Source organism: Passer domesticus, chromosome 1, assembly GCF_036417665.1.
Source record: "Passer domesticus isolate bPasDom1 chromosome 1, bPasDom1.hap1, whole genome shotgun sequence".
Lineage (NCBI taxonomy): Eukaryota > Metazoa > Chordata > Aves > Passeriformes > Passeridae > Passer > Passer domesticus.
This window is the reverse complement of record NC_087474.1, coordinates 96409872-96437434: the sequence shown is the minus strand read 5'-3', so window position 1 is coordinate 96437434 and position 27563 is coordinate 96409872. Positions and strand designations below refer to the sequence as shown.

The following is a 27563-nucleotide window of genomic DNA, read 5'->3' as shown; positions in this document are numbered from 1 at the left end:
TCTCTCCTCCAGCATTATTAACTGATTTTCCCAGTACACAGCAGCATGCTGTAGAATGCTGATTTTGTCAATCTCACAAATATTTAATCTGTAAAGAAATATATGTTATTGAGGCTTTTCAGATTTGGATCTTGCTCTTCCAGGCCTGAATTTTGCTTTCTGCTTCATGCCGTGTGGGCCTTCCCGAGCAAGGACTAAGCCTTCTGCTATACACTACATCTCACTGGGTGTGATAGTGTCCTTGTCCCCAGTCTGTTCTTCATCTCTTTAAAAGAAAGGAACTTCAAATTAGTTGCAAGATTCTGTGTGTGCAGTGAGCACACGTGGAAATAAGGGTAATGGATTGCAGGTAAGGGGAGCTGTATGTCAGGGAATGTGAACACTTAAGAGTAGTAGGAGTTGTGCTTTAAAGTAAAATCAAGGAATAACGTTAAAAATAGAAAAACAGATTATACCAGAGTTGTTCCCTCAAAACCTAAATTAAATAGCTTGCTCAGCAATAGGTAATATAATGTTAATGGGTACAGTTTTGCCACATATGCTTTTCAGACACAGCTTTGCTGTTAAATGAAGAATGAGAAATGGAGTCACTCTACTGTAATAAATATCATAATGTTAATTCAGTAAGTCATATGTGATAGCACAAATGTATTAATGTTGTTGCCTCACAAATGCCAAGACTTACAAAAGATTTGAAGTCCTGGTTGTGGTTCTAGTGACAGTGGATTTATGAAAGGAGTTTGTTCACAATGTTCAAATTTTCTGCAATGTTTCCTAAATGAGTGGCTTTATCCTGGCTGCAGTACAGAGCTTAGAAACTTAGGACAAAGCTGTACATTATGGGGATAAAGCTCTGTTCAAAATCCTCTGCCTGTGTCTGCCAGTATAACTCCTCTGTATCCTCTCGCATCGTTCATCACTTTCTGATCCTTTCTGTTGGCACCACCTGCACTGGGATTTGGAAAGCTTTCAGGGATGACTATTGCATGTGTGCAAGCTGAAGATGATTGTTGCTCATTATTCTGTTAGGATGTAGTGTGATAGTTATGACAAATACTGTGACAACCAAGTCTCTTGTTATTTGAAGAGATTTAATTCTCAATAGAAGTTGACAAATGCCTTTAATCGTTCACTTTCTTGCAATGAAGCAATGAACACCAGCAATTTTAAAAATTAGTGGTTTTCTGATTTCAGAAATTTTCATATGAAATATACTCCAAATTTTTTTCTTTGCATTAGTTTTCTACTTTTAAAATGTAACATTTTTCAATGCACAATACAAAGAAGCACCACTAGCTATGTTGTGAAAGATTATAATAAAAGAGAATAATATACACTTCTTTGAGGTATACATGTAGCAATACTTCATTTCTTTCTGTGCTACAAGTGGTCCTGGTTACCATATTTTACACAACAGCTGTGAAAATGCTGAAGGCATTAGGCTCCAGGGAGCACAAGTGTGATCTACTGGCCAAAGTATAGGATTGAGAAGGGAAAATTTATACTGCAGGTCTGTGTTTGTGATGGTATCTAAATCATTCCATCTGATCAACTCAAAGGCAGCTTAGTAATATACAATGGTATCTCAGCCATACCTCATGGCTTTTCTGTCTGAAAAACAGAGTAGGAACAAAAATCACTAGCTTATTGACCACAACACTGTTTGGCCCCTGAGAAAGACAAGTTATATATATATATAGACAAAAGGAAACTAAATCAATGATATTTTGAAATAATTTAGAATTTTACCCCTGCTGTTCTTTTTGCCTTATAGAAGAGCTGGTTTATACTGTGGAGTACTGAGACTTTAAATCCCTTGTGAATGTTAAGCTTTGTGGACTGTTTTTATTAAAAACTTCAATTGAGAAGCACTATGTAAGCCAAAAAACTATTATTAATGGCTTTATTATACGGTGCTCTTTATATGTCAAGAAATATAAATATTGCAGGTATGATATTTGTCAGCCATAGGCCCAGAAGGGTTTATGCAGCCTGGAATTACAGGTTTGGAGTTTTTAATAATTTTTTCAAAGTGTTTGAAGAAGTATAAATTCCAAGAATTTCACTTTTCGAATTCTAACAGCAAGACAGATTTTATTCTCTATCCCTGAGACAAGAGCAACTCTCTCTCCTGAGTAGAAAGGGAGAAAGTATGTGAAATGAAAAAAGGGGCTGACTTCATCTGTAACTACCATGAAGATTTCTCTGAATCTTGAAACATGGTAAAAATGTCTTGCTGTAGGGATCCCAAGCTTGTATTTTGTTATTACCAATGAAATTACCAAAGAGTAAACTGATCTGGGAATTTCAAAATCTCAGACAGGTCTTGGTCTCCATTTAATGGAGTTTTACTTGTCTCATTGTGTAATATTTCAAACTGTTCATAAGAAAAATGTGACACTCTGCACATTATTTTCTTCAATTTTTGGATATGTATTCTGAGACAAAAATGTTGAGCATTATTGCAAATAAATTATTTCCTTTGCCAATATCAGTTTTACAAACATTGACGTGGTGAGTTCTCTTTTACTGCAAGCTAAGTATTTCTTTTTATTAACCACACTAAAACTGGGATGTGGACAAGTGACTTTCTTTATTTACATGAAGTTTTAATGAACAAAAAAATGTAACTTGTTGTAATTTATAGGATTAGTGTTAGTTCTGACTAGGTGCAGGCAGTTGCATATCAATGGTTTTGTTAATATTAATTACTGTACAGTTGCTGCTATGAAGAAATTCTTAGAGTACAAATTAGCCCAAAAAGCCTTGGTTGCATTTCATTGAGCAAAGTATATTATCTTTCCAGTCACCACCTGGCCACAGACTACTGACTGAAGAACTCACATGATGTACAACAGGGCTACTTTGGATGATGTGGCAGCTGAAAAATTTGAAGCTGTATGGCAACATTTTTTTCAAAGTGAAAGTAACTTCTCATTATAAATTCAAGAATTTCTGATTCTTAGAAATGGTGAACTTTAGATGTCAGCACAAGGCTGCAAGAGCACTGCAGCAAATCTTCTAAGATTGCCAGCACACAGAAATTCACCAAACCAGTTTTGGCTAGATATGAAAAAGCTGGGATACTCTCAGCCATTCAAAGGAAAATCCCAGAAGTAACTTCTTGCTGCTGTGGGTGATATATTTACATTTATATTCATTATATCCATGCCACAACATGTATAAGATGGATTTCCCCTTTTTGTCTTATTTACAGAGCTTCCCTTTTCTAAGAGGCCTTGTAAGGACCAAAAAATACCAGCCCCAAATCTGAGCACTTTCTGCATAACAAGTTTCTCAGACCTGCCTGTCAAGGTCTGACATTAACTTCTTTTCATTATATGACAGTTGGCAGGTCAGTGTGACTTTGTTTGAAAATGTTCTTGCTTTGTCCTTCACCTGTCTTTTTGATTTTATGCAAAATACTCCTATTTCCTTATGGCGTTAATGTTTTCTATGAATATGACGAAAGCCAGAAATCATTTCTTTTTCACTTCCTTTTCACAAATGCCTTGATTCTTTGTTGTGCACTATAAATTCTGGTTATTTCTGCTCCTCTACCCACCTATTTGAGCAAGCTGGAGAGCTGACTTAGGGCTGCTGCCTGCTGGTCAGATGCTGTAGAAGGATGTGTCTCCATGTGCAAGATGAGGGATACTGTGGCAGGGTCAACTGTGCATGTTCACTATGACAAGTGTCAACTCCAATTACAGAATGCTCCTCCCAAATTTTTGAAATATGTAGTCCCTCCTAAAAGTTCATGGAGTATTTCTTAATTGCAGAAAAACTCCCTCTCTTTTAATTTTTTATAAAGCTAAGCATTAAAAATTTAAGTAAAAACTTTTAAAGAGTATGGCTTGAAATTTAAGAATTGTAGTGTTGCTGCAGCACAACTGACTTCAAACTCTGACCTGTAAATTGGCACAAGTTTCATTGTGCAGTAATTTAATTTCAATTCCATTATCAGCTTCTTAGAATCAATGTGATTATTCTTTTCTTTGGCTAGGCAATGTCGTTCTTGAATATTACAAACCACAGACTTGAACTGAACCCTGAAGTCTTTGGAGTCCAAGAAAATGCTTCTAGTGCCCCTCACTGATACCAGTGGCGTTGGGAGGCAGCGGTTTTGTCATAAATGAGAATGGTGGAACACTGGAACAGATTGCTCAGAGAGGTGGTAGATGCCCCATCCCTGGAACCATCCAAGGCCGGGTTGGATGGAACTCTGAGCAGTTCGATCTAGTTGACAGATGACTGGTTTAAGATGAAGACAAGATGAGCTTTAAAGGTCCCTTCCAACCCAAACAATTTTGTGACTCAGTGAAATGGTACAGTCCTTTTTTATCCAGAAATAGATAATGGGCTAAGTTAAAATGTGTTTGATAGTGAATACAGAGTGGGAAGAAAGCTCAAAATGCACAGGAATCAGATTGATCAGGTTGGATACAGTCCAGTGAGACTAAACATTTTGTTTTTTACATCTACTCTGCCAACAAACTACAAGCACTAAGGGAACCTATACTACAGAAGACACCATGAACTCAGTGTTAATAGCATCCTTGTGCAGCAGGATTTCAAGTTCCTCTTTTGAATTAGGGATTTGGACACTGTTATGCAACCCTATAAGCACCAACTTTCAGGATTTATCACTTGTCGGTGCACTTGTTCATAACACCAGCTGCAGGAAGCAGTTTATTTTCAGCCAGACTTGAGACAAACAGATTATCTGAACAGAATGTACTTCCTTATAAGCTTATTTGTCTGTGGTTTGTTTCTATTAGTTTATATTGCTTCCTGATGAGCCGATTTCTGTGGCTCATTCCTTAATCTGCTCGCAGGTTAGAGGAAAGGGCCTGTGGAGATATTTGGAGATGACTGCTTCTAAGTGGCAGAAGACTGAGATGCTGCACTGCGTTGTGTTAAAATGCCCCTAGGAATCAAACATTTGTGCCAGCAGTAAATAAGTTGTCCTTCCGTTCCATACAGCATCACGGTCAGCAAAAAAACTGGGGGAGATTGGCCTGGAGGTGGCAACCCCCTGCTCACAGCCTGGCTGTGCATTGGTCAGGGAGTGGTAAGCAACTGGATTCTGTGTTACTTGTTCTGTATATTCTTTTATAATAAGTATTATTTTCCTTTTCTGTCCCCTGAAAATATCTGTATTTCAACCCACCAACCATAATTTTTTTCCTGATTCTTTCCCCCATCCCACACGGTGCGGACTGAGCAAACATCTGCATGGTGCTCAGCTGCCTACTGGGTTAAACCACAACAGCAACCTAAGACCTTTCTTTCTCAGGTCCCATAATTACTTTCTCAAGCCCAGGGGCCTCTCCCTTCTCTAATGAGATTTATTTCACCCTGCTGCAGAATCACAGATGCATACTAATATGATGGTTTCCTTCTCCCAGTGCAGTTTTAGCTAATAGATTGCTTATAGGTGTGTGAAAACCTGGCTACTGGTCATTGTATTGCATCTAACTTCCTGATCATTTCTGATGGCATAATTACTCTCTTACATAAAAAAGACTCCTGAGCAATATTTCTAAAGCTATGAATGATGACTGCAGTGCTTCTCAGAATTTAGTACAGAAGAATTTTAGGTAGTTGAGACTCCATCAAATGCAGGATTGAATTTTTTTATCATTTTTTTTTAATTGCTGGCTAGTAAAAATCACTTTGAAAAAAGCCAAAATTACAAAAGATCAACAATAATTACTTATTTAAAGCTCCTAGTCCCAAACTGGAGGCAATATCTTCTTACAATGTGTTTCCAACATTTTCAAGAAAAAAAACCAAACCACTAGATCTAATGTTGGATTCTGTGTGTACAAAGGGTATTTTAATTTAGTGAACTGTCTGCTATAGCTTAAAAACCATCTACAAGCACAAAAAAGACTGTAAAAATTCATTAAAAATAAGATTATTTTAAATTAACAAAAGTAATCTTCATTTTCCCACCACCCATTTGCAATTCAGAAAGGAAAAGCAATGGTGTCTTTGAAATGAAGACTCTTCTGTTTGAAAATCAGTATTTTTATGAGGAATATTCTCTATAGCAAAAATTTGTCGTCAAAACCACTATTCACAATGCCTCAATGTGCTGCCAGAAGTGTCAAAACTGTTTTTGGCTGGGGTTAAAATGATTCTCTTCCTTGTAGCTAGTATGTAGTTCTTTTGGATTTGTCCTGGAAATAGTATTGATAACAGAGATAGTTTTGTTACTGCTGAGCAGCGCTTACACCTTATCATAGTATTATTTAGTTTGGAAAAGACCTTCAAGACCATTAACCAAACTGTAAACCCAGCACTGCCAAATCCACCTGTGACCCGTGTCCCTCAGTGCCACATCTACACTTTATCTTTGTAATACCTTCAGGGATAGTGATTCAATCACTTCCCTAGGCAGCCTGTTCCAGTATCAGATAACCTTTTATTGAAGAAATTTTTCTTAATATCCAGTCTAAACCTTCCCTGGTGCAACTCGGGGCCATTTCCTCTTGTCCTGTAACTTGTTACCAGGGTCAAGAGACTAATCCCCACCTGTCCACACCCTCCTTTAAGGCAGTTGTGTAGAGCAGTAACATCCTTCTTGAGCCTCCTTTTTTCCAGGCTAAATAATCCTAGGCCTCTCAGCTTCTCCACATAAAACTTGTGCTTAAACCCCTTAAGCAGCTTCATTAGCCTTCTACAGACATGCTCCAGTGCCTCAATGTCATTCTTGTAGTGAGGAACCCAAAACTGAGCACAGGATTTGAGATATGGGATAGCACTCACCTGGTCCTGCTGGGCACGCTATATCTGATACAGGTCAGGATGCCTTTGGTGTTCTTGGCCACCTGGTCACACTGTTGGATCATTTTCAGCTCCTATCCAGAAGCACCCCCAAGTACTTCTCCACTGGGCTGTTTTCCAGCCATTCTGTAGCCTGTAGCCCTGCATGGGGTTATCATGACCCAAGTGTAGGACCTGGCATGTCATCTTGTTGAACCTCATATTGTTGAACTTGGCACATTATCCAGCCTATTCAGATTCCTCTGTAGAGTTTTCCCACCCTCCAGCAGATCAATCCTCTTTCCCAGCCTGCTGTCATCTGCCAACTGATGATACCCTCACAGACATAACAGATAAAGATTTAAACAGAGCTGGCCCAAGTACTGGGGGGCAACACTGGTGATAGGCACCAGGTGGATATAACTCCAGTCACTACCCCTCTCCAGACCTGGCCATCCAGTTTTTTTTTTTAATATCCAGACAGTTTTTTTACCAAGTAAGCAGTGCACCTGTCTAAGCCACAAGTAGCCAGTTTCTCCATGAGAATGCTGTCGGAAATTATGTTGCAGTCGTTAGTAAAGTCTAGATAGAAAACACCCACAGCCTTTCCCTCATCTTCTAGTCAGGTTACACTGTCATAGATGGAGATCCAGTTTGTCCAGTCAACCTGCCTTGTACAAACCCACACTGGCTGGGCCTGATCCCCGATTGTCCTGTGTGTGCCATGTGATGGCATTCAGGAAGAACTGCTCCACGGCCTTCCCTGGCACTGAGGTCAGGCTGACAGGCCTGTATTCCCTATATCCTCTTTCCAACACTTCTAGTAGATGAGTGTTGCATTTGCTAACCTGAGACCTTCCTAGTTAGCCAAAGCTGCTAGTAAATAATGCCAGGTTCATGCATTCAATCCCCTTATAGGCCATTCACTTAAAGAATTGATGATCCATCTGCATGTCTTCCAACTCAGGTTATTGTATGATTTTGTAAATGATGGAAAGTGGTTTGGTGAGCTCTCCTGGGATCCCTTGGGTGCATCCCATCCAGCCCCACAGACTTGTGCTGATGTCATGTTCTGCAAATAAGGCAGGGGGAAGACAGAAGTGGGGGATGTTCAGAGTGACGGAGTTTGTTTTCCCAGGTGGGAAAAACATGATGGAGCCCTGCTTTCCTGGACATGGCTGAACACTTGCCTGCTCATGGGAAGTAGTGAATGCACTCCTTGTTTTGTGTGCACACTCCTTGTGTGCATGGCTTTTGCTTCACCTGTTAAACTGGCTTTATCTCAACCCACAAGTTTTCTTGATGTTCCTCTTTTGAAGCTGGTCCCCATCCTGCTGCAGGGAGGGAGCAAGTGGCTGTTTGATGTTTAGTTTCTGGCCTGGGTTAAACTCTGACAGTTGTTCAACAGCATAAAATACACTTTAATTTTTATTTGAAGAGACATGTCAAACATATTACCTAATAGACACAGAGGATACCCTATAAATAAAGCAATATACTGAAAGTAATGAAGCTCAACTAGTAACAGTAGCTCATCACATATTTGTTTCATATTGGTTTTTAGTCTGCACAAAAAATTCTGAATCTTTAAAGCTGAACAATCAAATGATAATGGAAAGTTTAAAAATTGGAGGTTGCATGAGAAACATTGCATATTTAGGTACATTTTAAAGCCTCTAATATTATTTCAAAGAAACAGAGAATTAATTTTTTTTACAAAGTTGCCAGTGTGTTAAAGCTAACCTGCTGGGAATGACTTTTGGTAGCTTGTGATAACAGGTATAAATTATAAGCTTCATGGTTATAAACAACCTGTATGCGATGTGTTGCATCTACTATGCAGTAGAGAAATCTTCTTTGCACTTCTGCATGTGTATATATGAAATGTTTTGAATTTTGTAACTGTAAAAAAGCCATTTTGCCATTTAAAGTCAGTACCACTAAGCCTCAACCAGCAAGATTATGACTCTCCAATCCATATTAATAATTCAGTGTAAAATATTTTCACGATGCTTGTAGCCCTGTCAGAGACAGTGTTTATATTTTCTGGATACATTACATTAAAAGCAAAAAGTATTTGTATGCTGCAAGCATTTGCAAATCTAGTCATGGTGGTGTGTTATGAAATGAAGACTATAATTTTGAACCCAACCCTGCATTATCATTCATGTTGATTTCTGTGGACAGCACTGTAACAGACAACTCATGATAAAATTGCCCTGTCTGGACAGGTGTTATGGGTGAGGACAAGTGGTAAAACCTGAATCCCAAACTATATTCACTTCCGATCTCCATAGGGGGTATGAGGTTTGCCAAAAACACTGGGTTTGGTCCCTCTTGTTAAAACATGTTTGAGTTTGCGTTTCATTCGATCCTGTTTTTCTCCCATCTCTATCTAGTGTGCCCTGCCTGACTCTTAGGGTGACAAGGGGTGCATGCAGATGTGTTTCTACTGAAGTCTGCTTTAGTCAGAATGACTAATGAAAGATGGCCTAGCTACTGTTTGTCAAACTCATGCAATCATACTTGCAACACAATCAGCCTTTTAAAAGCAGTGGCTTATGTCATCAAGTCTTCCTTTGAACTTTTGGATTCTTGTTAGAAGCACAAAGCTTTGTCATGCTGTTGCAAAAATTAATATTTTAATAACTGTTAAAACCTTTGAACATAAATATACATTTAATAAGAAGAATTTGCAAGAATTAAATAACTTCCATTGAGCATTGATGCTTATGGCCTAAGCCTGTTAGATGTTCACCACCTGCTACCTAAGCTGGGACTGGAGTTTGCTTCAGAACAGGGGCTGATTGCAACAAGCACTGAAGAGATGTAGTCAGTAATAGTAGAAAAATGAGCTCTGTTCCAGAGCTTAAAGTTTCAAAACACTTTTTGGTCCGAAGAGGAGTGGGAAAATGGGGCAGAATGTGCCACCTGTGCTATCAAGAGATTTTTTTTTCCCATCTCTTAATAGTTGCTGCTTTTTTCAGGAATGGGAATCTGTCTCAGGATTCACCACTGGTAGGCAAGGATTAGCCAAATTTAAAGACAACTAAAAGAGAAGGTGTGCTGCAAATAGGCTGGAGGAAGTGGGAAGCACATGTAGGCTGAAGCTATGAGGAAATGGTGAGCATTAGTGGAACGGGAGGGCAAAAAGGGCAGGGAATTGAGAGGCAACCCATCCTACCTGTCCCACCAAATCATTGTGACACCTGTGTTTCTGCTCAAGCTTCTTGCATGACCTGTCCTGCTGGCTCAGAAGTCTCCTCAATCTGGATTTGTTTAGAAATGCTGGCCCTCATAGGGGAATGATTAAGGCATGTGGCTGTACAGTCCTGGAAGTGGTTGACCACAATGGACTGGAGAATGCAGAGGCTTACAGGGTTATTATGACTGTGCCAGTTCTGTGTCCTTCCCACTGCATCCTGCAGTGGGTGTAAGGGTTCTCTTCCCTGTCTCCTCTCACATTCCCTTCCTGCAGTGTTTCTCCTCAGCTATTGAGGTGGTACTAAGCACCTATGGTTGCTCTTAGTCATAGCCCTGGTAATGCTGGGGGACATGCAGCAAGCCGTCAAGCAGGGACAGTTTTCTCAGTGATTCTTCAGCTATTAAGTTATTTAGGAATAACCCCAAGTCTCACAGTAATGTCTTTATGAGCCTACTTCAGAGATGGAGTTACTCTTTTGAGTACTGAAGCATTTTCTGTTCTTCAAATCAAAAGACTTCTTCCACTTAAACCAACAAAACTGTATTTTCATGCTTGCTTTTGCTACAAATGGAGTACTGTTGCTGGGGGGTTTGTACGTAAGGTATGATTTTCATTTATTTTTTCCCTGAGTGAAAGATTGACTCAGACCAAATGTCTAAACAGTTCATAATGACACCTCTAATCTTGATGAGAAATTTGGCCGTTTTCATTACTAAAGACAACCATCTATGTGCAAAACAGAATACCAGGTGTAAGTGAAAAAGTCTTGTCTTTTTCCTGAGTGTAGTTTGCTTTTTGTGGTTTTGTTGGTTTTGGTGTTTTTTGGGTTTTTTTGTTTGTTTGTTTTGTTGTGGATTTTTGTTTTTGTTTTGTTTTTTCCATAGGAATAAACTAGCAGTTGTAATCTTGACTTTTGCTCTGTGTGCCGTAGTAGCTTTTTTATAACTGGTGATCTCAAAGAGCTATACAATAAGTGAAATTTCTGTAACTAATTGTAAGCATGTTCTGATTTAGAGAAAGTTTTCCTTATAGTCAACAAAGCCAAAAATCAAACTGTTTTCAGTTAGTAAGTAACAGCATCAGAGTTGTGATCATGCACATTTTTTCAGATCAATCAGTTAATCAGAGGCTGGAGCACTGAGTGCATGCATTTTGCTCATTGTCTCTACAATGAGCAAAACAGTATTTTATTGTTCCATGACTCAACGTGCAAAAGAAAAGAGTAAACTAAATTTTGCATATAATGAATAAGTGAGAAGGATTATGTCAGTCCTAAACAGGTAACAAATGTAACCTGGGCTGCAATGAGTTAATAATGACCTTCATAACATAGAAGCACAAAGGTGAGGCTGTGCCTGTGCTGACCTCAGTGCAATCATTTACTGGCCTTAACATTCATTTCCACTAATGCTTTCAGTGTCAGTGGGGGATCAAAGAGAATCCGGCTTTCTGCTGGCAAAAGTTCTGCCTGAGAGCAATATCCCTCCCTTCCAAGATGTATTTTGCAGTTTTCACATATACTGTGTTATGTTGGTTCTTACCATTCTGCATGCTTCCTGTTACATGATTCCAAACTGCTCAACCCTTTAATATCCAATCAAGCCCATAAACTCTCACAGTTTTCAAGAACTAATATCTAAGGCTACAACAAGGAAGGGATATCCCCTCCTGCTGATACAGTAGACCAAGGCAGAGACAAAGCCTCTGTGGGCTATCTACAGCATTACTCTGTGAATTTTATAGCAGCCTTGTCAGAAAAGCTTTGTCAAAGCAGAACACTGTAAGATGTGCCTTAGGATAGTCCTGCTGTGGTTAGGCAAGCTGGGTGTGACCAAGTTCAGAACTGAAAGTTGTGGCTTAATGTTGAAATTCTATGAAATCACCAGTTTTTACCTCAGAAATAGAGTTAACAGTAAAGCCTATTTAGTTGTTTAGAAATTATACTTGTTTAGAAATTATACTTGTTTAGAAATTAGAAATTTTCAAACACAAAAACTTCTATACTGACACTGAGTGACCTGAATGCCTCTTATTGTTTAAAGACTCTGCTCACTCTTTATGATGGATTAACTAAGCACTTTATTGGAAACCAAATAACCAGTGATCAACACGAGGCTACATACAGTGTGCAAACAGAGCACATTCCCAGTTAGTACTGTCTCCATGTATGTGTCACTTCCAAAGGGCTAATCTTCAAAAATCAGGATGAAGAAAAGAGACACAAATCAATTGTGAGGGACCATATTTTATATAAAAATGTGAATGGAAATTCGGTCTTCAAGATGCATTTATTGTAAGATCAGAAAGCTGCATTCTGTCATCTGTTTTGATGGGGAAAACTAGTTTCAATAAAGGATTGAAAACAACTACTTGACATAAACAATATACGAAAATGGTGAGGGAATGATGCATCAATATAAATAAATTGCTCTGTAAATTGATAACAGGAAGTTAGAAATACTAAGGAAAATCTGTAGCAGATATTTTATACATATACCTGCAATAAAAAATAAATCATAGTGATGGCATAGATTCTCCTAAATTGCAATGCAAAAACTTTTAAAATAATTTTTAAAGCTATTTAGTGCAAGGTTTTCGTTTGGTTGTTGTTTTGTTTTTGTTGTTTGTTTTGTTTTTTTTTTTTAAAGTGACTTCAGGAGATCAGCCAAGAACATTGCCCCGCTTGATAGCAACTGCTCTTTTTTTGTCAGTGGTGCTTTGTTCATCTGGAAGGAAATGTTTAAGGTGTAACTTATTTGGCAGTTTTGGTAAAATCATCAGCTGGCTGAAAGGTGTACAATTTCACCTGGGGATGTCATACACTATATACCTGCCCCAATGATGAACAGAGAATCAGGGGCAAACACACTTCTATAGTGTTATAGAAATATATGCCCTGAAGCCAGGGCTGTGTGTTTAAGACAAAAATTCCTAGTATATAAAGCAAGGAGCACATTAGCATGCTATATTTTGTGTCAGGCTTATTTTATAATTTTCTAAATAGTTTTATTTCAGTCCCACTTTATAAGTGAAAATCTTTACAGTTCAGTTTGGGCTGAAGTTTGTTCTGTGTAGTTTCCCATTTCACTGGCATCCCACTAGTAGCATTTCAAACAATCTAACGAGAGTCTGCCTTACCAGTTTTCGGATGGTCCATCTTGACACATGCAGTTTTATTTTGGTATTGGACTAACACTGGAGGTCATTTAAGACTCTGCACATTGCATTGTGAGTAGTATGTCAGGAAAAAATTAATACGAAAACAACGTAACAAAACAACAAAACCTGCAAACAAAACCCAACAATGAAACAACAATCAAAGCAAGCAAACAAAAAAAACCTTCAACAAACACATTCCTTTGGCTATGATTTTTTTGGATTATGTATATGGTTATAGTGTATCTGACAAAGCAGAGGATTTTTGAGGGATGGTTTTTACACGGGAGAATAGTCCTGATGACCAAGCCATTCCACACCTTTGGCTTTGGGCTGTGGTACTTTGCAACGGCCACACAGCATCTATGGCCAAGCGAGCCAGCTCGATGTGATGCACAAGTATTGTACACCAAGTGCAAGATACGAGAAAGTGACCTCTGCTATTAGCAGCAATGGAAGAGGCATTGAGGGAAATCTGAGCTTGAATTGGAAAATTTTAGGGAAGAGAGCTTTCCATGAAATATTTTAAACCGCATGCCTCAACAGGAGGGTACACTTGTTGCTACCACCCCCAAAAGCGATCTCCCAGCGCTCGTGAAACTTCTTCCTTACGGGAAACTCCTCCCTGTGCCTGCTCTGTGCCCGGCTCACCCCGGCCGGACCGGCCCAGCGCATGGGGCAGGCGGGGCGGGAGGCGGGCGGAGCGGCCGGGCCGGGCCGGGCCGTGCCGAGCCGAGCGGGCCCAGAGCGCAGCGCCCGGGGAGGCTGCGCTGAGGCGGGAGCCGCGCTGCGAGCCGAGCCGAGCCGAGCCGGGCCCCGCACGGCCGGGGAGCCATGGCCGGGCAGCCGCTCTCCTTCCGCGCCTTCCTCGCCGCCCGCCCCGCCGGCTGCGAGTACGGCTACGGGCACGGGCACGGGGACGGGGACAGGGACAGGCTCAGCGCGCTCCGAGACCGCGAGTTCCCCCGGCTGCGAGGTACCGGGGGCGGGCCGGGGGCGGGCAGGCCCGGGCCATTCCCGGCTCGAATCGGCGCCGGGCGGGGCTGCTCTGGTGCGGGGAAGCGGCGGCAGGGGCGGGGACGCTGTCAGCGAGCGCTGGGCTCAGCTCGCTGCAGTGATTTCTGCGGCACGGTGAGCAGGCGAGAGGCGGCTGTCCCTCTCCTCCCTCTCCTCCCTCTCGTCCCTGTCCTCCTCCCTCCAGCACAAACGCCTCAAAGGTGCCATGGATTCAGTAACAGGATGTCGATATGGTTATGAAGAGGGGCCTTGGGAGGTGAAGGAGAGACATTGTAATAGTAAATCAACCCATTTCTAGTGAAAGCTTATAGTTATCAAGGTGTTTGTGACCTACTTTTACTATCCCTCCAGCATTAAACGTCCCTGTGCATACTACTTCAAATATAATCACGATAGTTATATGATTGTGAAAAACGCCAATCGCTTGTTTTTAAAAATTTAAAAGTTTAATAGTAATAAAATGGTTATAAAAATAGTAATATAATTAGAGTAATAAAATGTGAACACTTCAGATTAGGACAATATGAGACAATAAAAACAAAGAGATACAGACATCCAGGTACCTTTTTCTGGGCAACACAAGCCCGAAAAAGGACACCCGTTAACAGAGGATTAACCCTTAAAAACAATTGCCTGTTGCATATTCATACATCTCATACATGATGCATAAATTCCATCAAACCAGGATTCTGTCTGGTCACTGTCAACTTCTTCCTCTTAATCCTGATGCCATCTTCCTGTCTGAGCGAGGTGGGAAGAAGTTAGTTTTCTGCTGATAAGGGAGCAATAAATTCCCTTTCTCTGAAAGATTTAGTTGTCCTGTGGCTTCTATCTGCTGTGAGTCCTTTCTTAAACAAATATCTTGCATAGCATAGTTTCTATTTTAGCATTATGTTATAACCTAAAACTATATTTAATACACTACTTAAGAAAATTAATACAGCATAACTTTCTAACATAACACATACAATATTAATTTTAATACTTGTGAAAAGCCAATCATAAAATACACATTTTTCACATGATTATATGACAGTAATTTGTTCTGTTTAAAGAAGTATCAATGCTTATGGTATTGGCACTTGAAAAATCTTAGGATTAGGAAAGCCCCAGATAGAGAGTGGAGTAACTAGCATCAGTTTGGATGCCCCATAGCTGTTATTTAGGCCACTCTTTCTCTTGAGAGGTTTGTGTTACTGCTCTTTTTATTTTTGTAATTTCACCAAATTTTGGTGATTGAATACAAGAGTGGACCTTCTCATACACAGGTGTTTAGATTGAATGGAGGCATACTTGGCCTCTAGAGGAATGTGAAAAAAAAAACTTAAGCAGCACTTTAGTGATTTAGTAAGTCAGTATCACAGTGTGTTATTAGACATAGTAGTTAATCAGTGAAAGTCTGAACAGCAGATGTTGCTTGTCCAAAATTTAGACATAAATTCTGAAAAGTGGCTATTTTGTAACCGAAGCATTGTTTAGGCCTTTAAACAGATGAGTTTTAAAAACTCCTGAGAATCAGGCTCATTTCTCAGAGGCTCCCCAGTTTTTAAATAAAGTGTATCTGTTAATGAATGATGTCTGGTGGATTAGTGTGGTTCCCAGAGGGAGATTACTGCCAAGGCAGAGCAGTAGGAGTTTTCTTCCATTTAAAAATGGTTTTGCTAATGTAGTCTTCTGAGTTCTGCAGCCTGCTGAAATAAGCTGTAGATAACCTAGAATATTTCTAGAAACAGATGAACAAATACAGGGTATAAAGTAGAATCTTCAATAATCTTAGCTAATCAAAATTACATAATTATGTGATCACCTGTGGTAAGGCTGCAAATTCCTTATTTTTGATTGCCCCCTTGGAATTTTAACGTGTTATCTAATTCACAAATTGTCATCCATTCATCTTTTTCATCATGCAAGCTTTTCACCTCTGTGAGGAAACTCAGTGTCTGTGAAGAAACTTAACTGATTGCTGTGCATGCATGTGGTGTCCTCTCTGGGACTTTTTGTCTGAAAAACAGTGACACATTTTTGGTCAGGAACTGCTGCCTTCAAGCGATGCCAGCAGTGCCAAATGAAAGGTGGCCAGGGACAGGTTCCTAGCCTAATGTCCCCTGCCTAACACGTCTCTTTGTCTCAAAGTTGACTAATTGAACTAGTTCAGGACAGACTCCAGGAACTGGCTGACAGCGGAGCACCGTGCATGACAAGCACACTACTTTTATTTATTTATTGGCCTCCTTTCATTTAGCCATGTACCCCCACTTGCCAAAGGTCTCAACACACTGATGTTGATGTAATGAAAAGCCTTCTAAAGCTCTCAATTTTGATGTCTTGCAGAAACAAGGCAAAGAACGGGCGGCTAATGTATGGGTCAGTGGCAGCAATAGTAAATAAAGGAACCTTCTCCAAGTGACTTACAAAAACTAGCTTTTAGCTGCTCAAGCATTTTCAGTGGCCTGTCAGAACATGCAGGTTGCAGGATGAGGTAGAAGTTTTTCATCTGTGGTGGCTTTGGATCTGCTCTTTGGTTAAGTCCTGATTGTACAAACAGTGATTCACTATAGGAACTTCTACCTTTTCATGGTGTTGATCTCTGCACCTTCTAGCTGTTCATGGAGTCTCCTTACTGCACAAAGCTGCTGCAGTTTTGTCCCTTCTAGCAAAGAACAATCTTAACTAGTTTCACTGGGCAAAAGAGAACATGTGCTATTTTAGGGAGCTAACAGGAATCATAGAGTGGTTTGGGTTGGAAGGGACCTTAATGATCATCTAGTTCCAACCCCCCTGCCATGGACAGGGATACCTTCTACTAGACCAAATCACTCAAAGCCCCACCCAGGCTGGCCCTGCACATCTCCAGGGATGAGGAGTCCACAACATCTCCAGGCAACCTGTTTCAGTCCCTCACTCCCATTATTGTAAAGAATTTCTTCTAAACAGCTAATCTAAACTTACTCTCTTCCAGTTTGAATCCATTCCCCTTTGTTCTGTGAGTACATGCCTTTGTCCTAACAGCACATGCCCTCTCCGCCTCTCCTGTAAGCCTTCTTTAGGTACTGGAAGGTGCTACAAGGTCTCCTTGGAGCCTTCTCTTCTCCAGGCTGAACATCCTCACTCTCTCAGCCTGTGCCCTGTTTATTTGGGGCATGCCTTAAAGATCTTTCAGTCATTAAAGCTGGTTAAAAATCCAGATTTTGCTGCTCACTTTTTTGTGTGAACAGAATTTTTGGAGTCTCCTTCTAGATACCCATGAATTAAGCCTAATGTTTGATTTAGGAAGTGTCATTTTTTTATGAGCATCATGTGGTAGTAATTATTGTGTATCAATGTATTCACTTTTTCCTGATTACTAATAGTTTGTAGCATCCACTATGGACATATTGTGCAAATGGTGTTCCCTGGGAAAGGCAGAAATCTTTTCTGCTACAGACCATTGCTTACATAGTGCTGGTGCTTCTGTTGTAGCTTTAGTATGAATAGTTACACAGATGCCTGTTGTGCAGAAGGTGCAACAGATGTCTGGAGGGAGCACCAGCTTAGCCACCAGGCATACTGTGAAGCCAGCATTTCTCAAAGGTGGTCCACTTGTGGTTGTATCAAGTCTTGGGGAATTTCACTCTTAGCTCCATCAAAAGGAAAGTAAGGTTCATACTCAGTGTGTTGGGGATTTCCCCTTCAGGTTTTGTGAAGAGATAAAAAGAACTACTTTACTTCCTTAAATCAGCAGGGGTCTGTCTGTTTTGGCACAGAAGACTTAAATTTTCCCTTTTAAGCCAAAGTTTATCTTCGCTTCTGTAATTCAAAGGCTGCTAGCTGATGACTAGAGCAGCCCTTTCTAAAAATATATGTGGAGTCTGTGAAACAGATCGCTGTTTCACAGGCAGCAGCGTATGTGCAATATGTGACCTTGACTTTAATCTTGTGAGCAGCGTACCCTTATCTGCAGTGTAGGATTTTAAATTGTGCTTTAGAAATGGATAAAGAAACCAGCAGGAGTTTGTAGGTTCTGTTGTTAAGTAATGGGGATGAATATGCTTCTGTGATGTTTATCATAGCAAGGAAAATACCAGCTTCAGTTTGTATCAGGGTTTTAAAAAAGAAAAAGCTGACATGTGATTTGGATGCAGCATTTAATCACAAGATACCTTTCCATTTTAAGTTGTGTGCCAGTATTCTTGTCTAATATAGCTGTGGTAGTTCAGTGGGAGCTTTCTAAGAGCAGTAAGCAGTGGATATTCATCCTCCAAAAAAACCCCAGGATATAATAGGAATCAGGGATTCTTTGAGGGCTACAGGCTGTTGGAAGATAGTCTTTAGGTGAGCTTGAGATGGACTGTCCCATTTAATGTCACTGTCCTCTACTTCAGCATCATGTCTTACCATAGTAGTATGAACATTTGTGATATGTGTGATTACATACAACTAACAATAATAATGAAATTGTCTGTCAAACAAAAAGGGAAGGCAGACTGAGCTTTGAGTAACAGAATTGGCCTTTGTTTCTTTGAGACTACAATGATGTCCCATGAACTGGTCACCTGTACGAGGGCTTATTGTACTGTTCATTTAAGGAATACCTGGGTTTTGGATCTGACCTTACACAAAAATAAGTCTTTTTTTACTCATATTGCTGGTAATTATTTGTGTAGTGACTTTTCCTGTGAGTACAAGAATGTGAAAGTAGATCTCTGCAGTTAAGTCCTCAGCAGCTCTGTTAGCAAAGTTCATCTCTGTCCTTTGAGAACAGAGAAGTCTGTTTTGTCACCTTTAGGGTAATCTAGGTTTTTTTGGGTGAACTTCAGAAGTAAGAAATGCATTCTGATGTGTCAACTCAGAGTAATTTTGTTGATAGGTAGCTGATGCTCACACTTTATGAAACTTGTGAAGATAAGTGGACTGTGAGCCTCAAGAGTCGTGCTCACCTCTTGATTGCAAATTTAGGTTTGCCTTGTCAACCAGAGATTCTACCAGTGTTGTGCCTGAGGCTTTTTCTTTATTTTGGGGAAAAAAAATTAAAAAAAAATTTGCATCCTAAAATGACTGCTTTTGTGGGGGTTGGTTTGCTTGTTTGTTTTGTTTTGCTTTTTGTAAGACCATTCTGTTCAATCTGTGTGAACAGATATATGTGTATGTGTTACTCTGCTGATTTCTTAACTGAAACTATTCATAATTTTTATCTGTGGATGAATCTTTTCCTTTTAATCTGATTTTTTTCTTGCTGAAGACTGAGTGAGTTTTCAGCAAATCTTTTAGTTCTTTGAGCAGTATTGGGCTTTGACCAAGGAGGCAAATTTGATCTTATTCTGTAAAAACCAGTTTGATAGTGAGGGATAAGTTTATTTTAATTAATTTTTGTTTCAAGACTATCATAAACTAGAAACAAGGCATGTGCCATTTTATGGTCAGGTGCAGTGCTTACTGTGAATTCCCTGAAGCACACCCACCCATTGCTGGCCAGAGTTGAGACAGCATCTCCTGGAAAGGACAAATTATTTCTCCCACATGCAGATATTGGCATATGTTAATGTTAATCCAGTGCTTGCTTCTCCCACACAAAGACAGCAAAAGCAATGTGTGGGGGAAGGCTTCTTTTTATTGTCTCACTGGAAGATCCTGTGTAGACTAGAAGAGATGCTAATTGTGCTAGAGAAAAAGTCTTGAGTTTCCTTATCTCTAGCTCATCCTGAACAGAGGAAACATCTTCTAAACATTTCCATTTGGCGTTTAAAGCTGAGAGCTCCTCTTTCTACCAGGACTGAGGCCCTTTCACTCTCCTCCTCAGTGGCTGTGGCATCTCTGGTAACCTGCTCCTGTTCTCTGTAGCCTCTCCACCAGAATATGATTTGATTTTGTGAAGCGCCTATTTATTTTTATTTGGAGGGGAAAAGGAAGCTGCTGTTGGACAGTCTGAAATGCTAGAAGGCATCTGGGAAGATACTTTCAGTGGGTGGAGAAGGTATTGTGAAAAGAAGGTATTGTGAAAAGAAGCTGTAGTATGGGAAGTGTAACTGCACAACTAATGAGAGTTGTTTTGTAAAAATAAAACATATGTATGCTCATGTAAAGCTTTAATGCTTCCTGGTGATTTCAAGTCAGCAGCAGTTATCTACATAAGCTCTTATCTAAGGAATTGATATCAAAGAGGAAGCATGTGTTGAGCATAAAGAGTGTTTAGTCCCAAATGCAGTAACAATAGCTCTGTGTTAGTTTCAGATGTTTTCCTCTGCCTACATGGAAGTAACAAGTAGTGTTAAGGAATTCCTTACATTGTATTTCATAAGATGGTCTACTCTGTGCAGGACTGATTTTTCAGTTGCTGTTAATGATGGACATAGCTCTAAATGAAGAGTAGTCAATGATGTTGTCATTGTAATATTTCAGTATGGAAAACAGTTTTAGTTACTTGAAGTTTAGTCAGTGGAAAAAAAAAAGAAACGTGGAGCAGGAAAGCAAAGTCCCAAACCCCTATAAACTTGATACAGCTGACATGAACTCCAAATATTCAGTGGTATTTTAGAAATAAATAGTTAATCAGTTGGGACTAGATTCTTTACAAGAAGAAATAATCATATATAGACTATGGCCCCCAGGGGCAGAAGCCCAGCGGGGAGGCCGGTTGTCCAGGATAGCTCACGGAGGGTCCAGGATCGCCCAGCGGGGGGTTCAGGCAGCCCAGGCAAGCTATAGTGATTTGCAGCTCAGCTCATTAGTGATTTCAGCTCTTTCAGCATGCCTGGGGCCGTCACCCTGGGTATCGCCGCAGCAGACGCAGAGAGAGAGAGAGCAGCGCTGTGTGGGTTCCGCAGGGTTCTTTATTGGGGTCTCCGCGAAGGGTCCATTGACAGCTCTCCTCTGCCGAACCGGGCAGAGCTAGGGGTTTTTATACCTTATAGGGGGATTGAAAACTGTCCAATAGTAAGGGTCAGGGGAAAGTGACCTATGGATGTACAGAGAGATAACAGGGTCCGAAAGGCGGAAGAGAGGGGCTTCTAAAACCTTAGTCATGCTGACTTTGGTATTTCCTAGCTCAGGCTTCTGATCTCCAGGGCCTTGCAGGCCTTGTGCCTGCTACAATAGACATTAGATTTTTTTAAGTCAATATGTAGATGTGAAAAAATATTAGATTTGGGAAGATAATTTATGGAACTCCACAGATGCTTCAGGGTATCAGCCACCCATTTTCTAAAAAGTTGCGCTTTTAATTAAAAGATACATTATCTTCTAAATTAATGCCTGTACAAGATGTATATTAGTATTTGAAAGTATTGAAACAGGCAGATGTTCTACTTAGAAGAGCACAAGATACTTTTTATCTCTTACTCAAAAACTGGAAAAGCACCAGTGTCATTTTCCTACAAAACACCACATCAGTGGTGCTTTCTATTGTAGGCACACAGTTTGTGGTAATTGGGAGTGGGGCTGTGGGAGCCTCATCCCCAGTGGGTACAGCTGTGCAGGACAGGTGAGCAGCATTGAAGGTAATGGAGTGCCGAGGTGTGCTGACCAATTCCAAAGGGCACAGAGGGCACACAGGTGTAAGGCATGTGAGATGAAGGATATAAAAGGTTGGACTGAAGAGTAATAAAGGGCTGCAGATGCTTGAAACCTTCCTTGGTGTTGGTTGTGCCCCTACAGTTTGTACTGGCAGCTTTCTTCCTTCTGTTTCCTTTGCGTCCTTTTAGAGTCCTCTGTTTGTCCTCTTGGGTTGTTGTGATGTTGATATATATGAGATGTATATTGATTGCTTCCCAGCCTATTTCTATATGTTTCTGTGTGATCATGGATTTTTTTTCTCAGTGTTAAATATAAGATTATAAATTAAAGATTGTGTGTATGTATGCTTCCAGCAGAAGTGATCTGCTTCTGATGTTCCTGCATTTATACTGGAATTTCTTCTTCCAAATCAGAACCTGGAATCTGGTGCCCTTGAAATTTCCATTGGATGTTAGGGTAGGAATTCCCATTTCTGCACTGCTTGTTAGAATTCAGGGGTGCTCCCTGTGTAAGGACAAAGAGACAAATGGAGAGGTGAGAAGTCAGTTTTTGTTGATCAGCTTAATTCATTGCATGCCTGGTATCAGAGAGATGCTGTAGAGGCATTGCTTGGATGTGAAGACTGTCACTGAATTTAGGAAAGCCATAGTGCAGAGCACTGCATAGTAAAAAACAGTGATATGAGATTGATAAATGTGTGGACAGCACAATGTGTTTGGAGAACAGGAAGCCAGTAGGATGCTTAAGTCGGAGAGGATATTTAGGAAATAGGATGAGCGTCCAAATGCCTCAGGTTCTTTATTACTCATTCTTGGCCGAAGCCAACAATGTAGATGTTTTGCTTTGTGTGACACTGAAGTACTTGTAAAGTGGGCTTGTATTGTGGGTTTTTTTTGTTTGTTTGTTTTTTGTTTTTTGGGTTTTTTTTTATTCCCTGAACTTTACAAGCGAACTAAAACAAAATAAAATTGTTTTAGGAGTATGTTTTACCAACCCCAGCTTGGGGTTGGTAAAATTATTTTCTCTTCTAAAGTTAATCATGCTATTAGTGTTACCATGTCTGCATACTGAGAACCACTGACTGGCTTCTGTCACATTTGGTAGAAGGGAATATGTTTTGAGGAGGCAATTAGGAAAAGGGTGGTGTCAAGACTGAAGGTGTAAGACAGGGAGGTCAGAGTTACAGAGAAACAGGTATAGTAGGACAAGGAGGTGTAAATACAGGCCACAAAGCATTCAAAAGTCAGATTTAATTAGTTTAATTGCTAGTGAGTCAAGTTTTTTGGCTCCTGCCAGTATTTGTATCAGCCTGGATAGATCCTCTGCCTTCGTGCCCTTTGTCCCTTCACATTCTGCTCTCCTGTGGAGAAGTGATGGTCTGTGAGATGCCTGAAATGGGGATGTGCCCCAGTTAGGCAGCTCTGCAAGAGTGTCATGTAGGAAAGTGCAAAATTCCTCTTTTTTTTTTCCCCTAGTATGTGAAATACATGTATTAAATTGGAAGGCTAGGCTTATTCCTCCACAGTCTTCTATTTCTCCTTCTTGCTTTCAGCATTGTCCTGACTCACTCATGGTTCCTTTTAGCAGCCAAGGGAGTGTGGCTTTCACATGAGAAGTAAGAAACAGATGTTTCTGTGGTCATTGAGATTAGTCCCTGGAGCACCAGGATCTAAAATGCTTTTAAAAGAAAGCTAAGAACACAACTGGACAGGGGTTTTGTCATGGTCTTCCTAAAAGAGAGAGATGTGATCACAAGGATGTGATATTTTGGTGACATCGTTAGCTGTGAGGGATAATTATACAACTAAGCTTATTTCTTCTGCCAATGTGCAGAATAATGTTCCAAATTAAAATTTGGAAAGATGACAGGAAGCTTATTTGAAGAAATATTCATTAATTAAATTAATGGTGTGTGAATTAATTTCATTACTGCACAATTAAATACCAAATATCACTGTGTGTACCCCTTTGCAAACTTATGAAAGGGTCAGGTGAAGTTATGCAGTCATCAGGAAGTTTCTCCTGTAATTTCTTCCAGAGGAAGAAATTGGAGCCCAGGATTTTTCATGTTTATGTTCATGCCACACAGCACATTAAAGATGTCATAATTCAGTAATTTGGAACTGATGATATCAGCACCGGGTTTCAGCATATGTTACCTTTCTTTATAAAAAAGGAAGAAAAAAACTTTGTACTGCTGTTGAGTAAATACCCTGTTCATCTGCTGTGCTGTACATTTCCCAATTTATTGAGGAGTGTAGCTTATTAAATGTGTCTCAGAGTTGCATTTTTGTTATTTGCATGCCTGCCTATAATTTATTTTAATGTTAAATAGTTAGAATTGTCTAAAAACAAAATGTTACTTGGCTGCTCTGGCAGAATGCAACTTTCTTTAAATCTGTCATCGTATTTGATTCATCGCACACTAGGAAAATATTTCTTATATAAGATATATTTATATATATATATTTATATATATATTTAATCAATTTAGGTGTGTGTAAGCCCAATGAGCAGAGTGGCATTTCTTTTTGTAATACCTTCCCCAATCTCAGCTGTGATGGACAATTTGCTTTGATAATGCACCTTGCCTTCTCGTGAGACTGGATAAAAAAAAGATAAATGAAAGTTGATACCAAGCAAGAATTCCCTACCTAGCAGACTGAATATCCCAAAATAAAAGACTGCATGAAAAAGAAGCTTTTACCATCCACAGACATGTTGCCTTCTCCTCCCCACACACCAGCTCACTGGTATTGCTTAGCTGGGAAGCTGAGCAAACTAATGTTCGACAAAACTGTATGCAGGTAATTGCACTCTGTTGTTGGTATAGTTTGTGTTCACAACAGATGAAGCATTTGATTAATGAGCCAATTCCCGAAGAATTGGAATTGGCTGCTCAGGGAAGTGATGGTGTCACCATCCCTGGAGGTGTTGAAGAAATGACTGGAGTGTGGCACAGTGCTGTGCTTTAGTTTACAAAATGGGGATTGGTCACAGTTTGGAGTCGATGACCTTGGAGGTATCATGGAAGGTTGTCATGAAGTGTAGCATATGATAATGTTCCTCTTCTTACTACCTTAGCACGGATATTTAGTGGAAGGTACAATGCTGCTAAGACAGCCTGATATTACAAATGAGGGAGGACTCTTTGCCCTTCTAAAAAGGAGATAATTTAATACCACTATAAGTGCATGAAAATATCTGCCATTTAAATTCATCAGAAGTGACTTGGAAGACTTGTACTACATAAGAAATAAACAAAAATCCTTGTAAGCTATGATTTGGGTAACATAAAATTACATGCGAGAAACATTAAAATGCAAAAATAACCTTTAAGGAGTGACTCAAAAGGTATACTTTTAAGGTAGACTAAGGAAATAAATGTGTGACACCTCTGAATGGCACTGCAGCTCACTTTTTCTGGGGACAGAGCAGCCCATGTGTCTGGGACCCATAAATTCCTTTCCATTTAGTTTTTTTTTCCATTTCTGATATGACTGAGGTACATGTCCCTGACAGATTTTTTTTCTGGTAATGAAATGAAGCCCTCTTTTTACAAATTGTTAGCTTTTTAGTCAATGTTTCATCTATGAATTGTCTTAGTATCACTCCAAACTCACCAAGACCAAAAATACAGAAGGGACAAAACTATGGCAATTTTAAAAGGAAAATCACTTTCTGTGGATAAATATCCCCAGAAGCAATCTTAAATTGCAAAGCTTGAGTCCTAGTGAGAAGCAGTCTCCCTTCCTCCCTCCCTCATTGTCTTTGATACAGGTCTTCTTGAAACCACAGCTATAAATCTGAGGGTTTTTTTGATAAATGACTCGTGGATTTCAGTGAAATTATTCAAAATTCATGCTCAGGTGAAACTCTCTAAACTGGAATTTTAATAAAAAGCCATAGCACCAGCAGCTTTATCTGTCCTTTGTCCTTCAGGGTCACTTTCAGAGTAATAGGTTAACTTGTCTAATGATCAGAACATTAATGATTTGTTTTTCTTCTGCAGAAAGAGTAAAGGTTCTGATTTTGGGTTACATGGAAATTTAGCTGTTAATCAATTAGAATAGCAGCTATCGATGTACTCAAACATAGCTGATGGCTCTACAGCATGGAGGAGATTACCATGCATTGAAGTGGTTCTCCTATGGACGGAACACTGCAACTGTAACTCCAACGTAAAGGAAGTCTTCCTTGGGAAGCACCTTTTTTCCTCTCAGATACTAACAATTTAGGATTTGTTCCTGTTAAATATTTTCCTTGAGAAGGGTTGATCAAGAGTTCAAGTCACTTCAGTTACATTCCTCAAAGCCTCTGTAAAAAGACTTTCCATCCTCTATTTCTGTAGAGGCCTAAGTGTATTTGTTTGGAAAGTAGAATTTAAACTGATCTTTTGTCGTGAACTACAGATTGGAAAGAAACCAAACTTCTGTGAATGAGTGAGAAAGTCATGATGGGATTGTTAGGAGCTGCCTCATGATCAGGCTTGGTGAAGCTCATCTGCAGAGGACAGGAAGCATCACTGCACCACAGGGCTGTGGAACCAGGGCTGCCTTCTAGGGAGCACTGACATCATCCCAGTTTCTACTGATCCACTGGGAGAGACTGGAAGACAGGAGACAAACCCTTCATGTGGCCCTGTGGGCAGCTTCCTTGAGATGTAGGCTGTAACAAATCATCCCTCCATCCCTTGTTTTTCAATATCATCTTGCCTGGGGGATGGGGGTACTCCAGTAAAATGCTCTCAGGGGATTGAAGCCATCTACTTCTCTCAACTCATCCTCTTGGTTGTGCTTAGAAGTCTGTAATAGTATGAGGTTGAGTACTTTGTGAATGATGAAAAAGTATAAATTCTAATGAGTTAGTTCAATACTTTATTTTTGTGAGTTTCATTCAGGTGCTTTTCAAGGGTTGAAGAAATCTTCCCTTCTCAGCGCCCCCAGTGTCAAATTTAAAACCAACATCTTTTGTTGGCATATTTATATCCTGATTAACAATAATGAAAGGCAAATCAGGCTTTTTAGATCATGGGTGCTAAAGTTACCCATTAAAAAAAAAATTATGAAAACCTCTTTTCCTTTGGATGTCGAGTTCACAGTGTGTAATGCTTGTTTGAAGGCACTCAGTCGATTATCCAGGCTTTGCATCACTGAGCGTGACAGCTCTTGTGAGATTAAAGAGCTGTTACCATCAGAACTTTATTCAGTTTTTCTTTCATTTCTGCAAGTACAGAGAGGGATAGGTGTACTTGTAAAGTGTCACAAGGATTACGCTGCAATGCTTTCTGGATGAACTTCAGTGCCACTGAAGTGGGGGAAACAGTACCAAATAATCTCATGACAGCTGTCATGTCTCCAAAAGTGTCTGATCAGATCTTCAAATCTGAGTGCTGGATACCTTGTGGATACATTCAGCCTCTAGTGTCCATAATTTCTGTTTCCATCCATTCTAGTTGTAGGAATGTGATTAGGCACTAAACTAATCAAATAGCTGTTAATTTACAATTATCTCTCCTCAGTCTTACATGTGGAATGATTTATAAAGAGTGAGGTATTCAGGCAAACTGTCTCTGCCTAGTTCCCACTTCTTCAAATGCTTCCTAAATTTTATGTTTAAAGAATGTATTGTGTATTTTAAAATTATTTGGATTGTTACATGTATTGAAAAAGCATGATAATTTCTAAAATGAGTAAAATTGATATTTATAATATAATTTTAAGATCTTCCGGGTATGAGGGGTGAAGCATAGAAGGGAGTCTCTTGGGTCTTTTACTTTATTATAAGAGATTCTGTGTGTAAGTGGTGTTTGCTTGATTGGTTGGTTTGTTTTATAATCTAGCTACAGAAATTGAGGTCATTCTAGTCACTACATATCTCCTTTTTTGTTTGGTTTGTTTGTTTGGGCATTCTTTTTTGTCCT

At 39.8% G+C, this 27563-nt stretch overlaps 1 protein-coding gene and 1 long non-coding RNA gene across 12 annotated transcripts in view; one reads left to right on the top strand and one right to left on the bottom strand.

Annotated features, from left to right (window-relative positions):
- The window catches only part of MOCOS (molybdenum cofactor sulfurase), a 261142-nt gene that overhangs the window by 37491 nt on the left and 196088 nt on the right, over window positions 1-27563 (top strand). For 3 of the 11 annotated variants that reach the window (XM_064430139.1, XM_064430142.1, XM_064430138.1), the window contains exon 1: window positions 4170-4328. The exons of 1 other annotated variant lie outside the window; for it this stretch is intronic. Coding sequence is in view for 3 of the 10 variants with exons in the window: in XM_064430129.1 (XP_064286199.1) it covers window positions 13970-14111 (142 nt within the window). In the remaining 7 variants the exon portion in view is untranslated. Of the gene's footprint in view, window positions 1-3335; window positions 3356-4169; window positions 4329-4986; window positions 5075-13874; window positions 14112-21984; window positions 22175-27563 lie in introns of those variants that run through there. 7 more of the 11 variants (XM_064430107.1, XM_064430164.1, XM_064430183.1 and 4 more) reach the window with 7 other exon arrangements.
- On the bottom strand, window positions 83-4316 carry LOC135306375 (uncharacterized). The gene is made up of 2 exons (XR_010367190.1): window positions 3566-4316; window positions 83-265 (listed from the first exon to the last, which is right to left on the bottom strand). It is a non-coding gene; the product is annotated as an uncharacterized LOC135306375 (long non-coding RNA).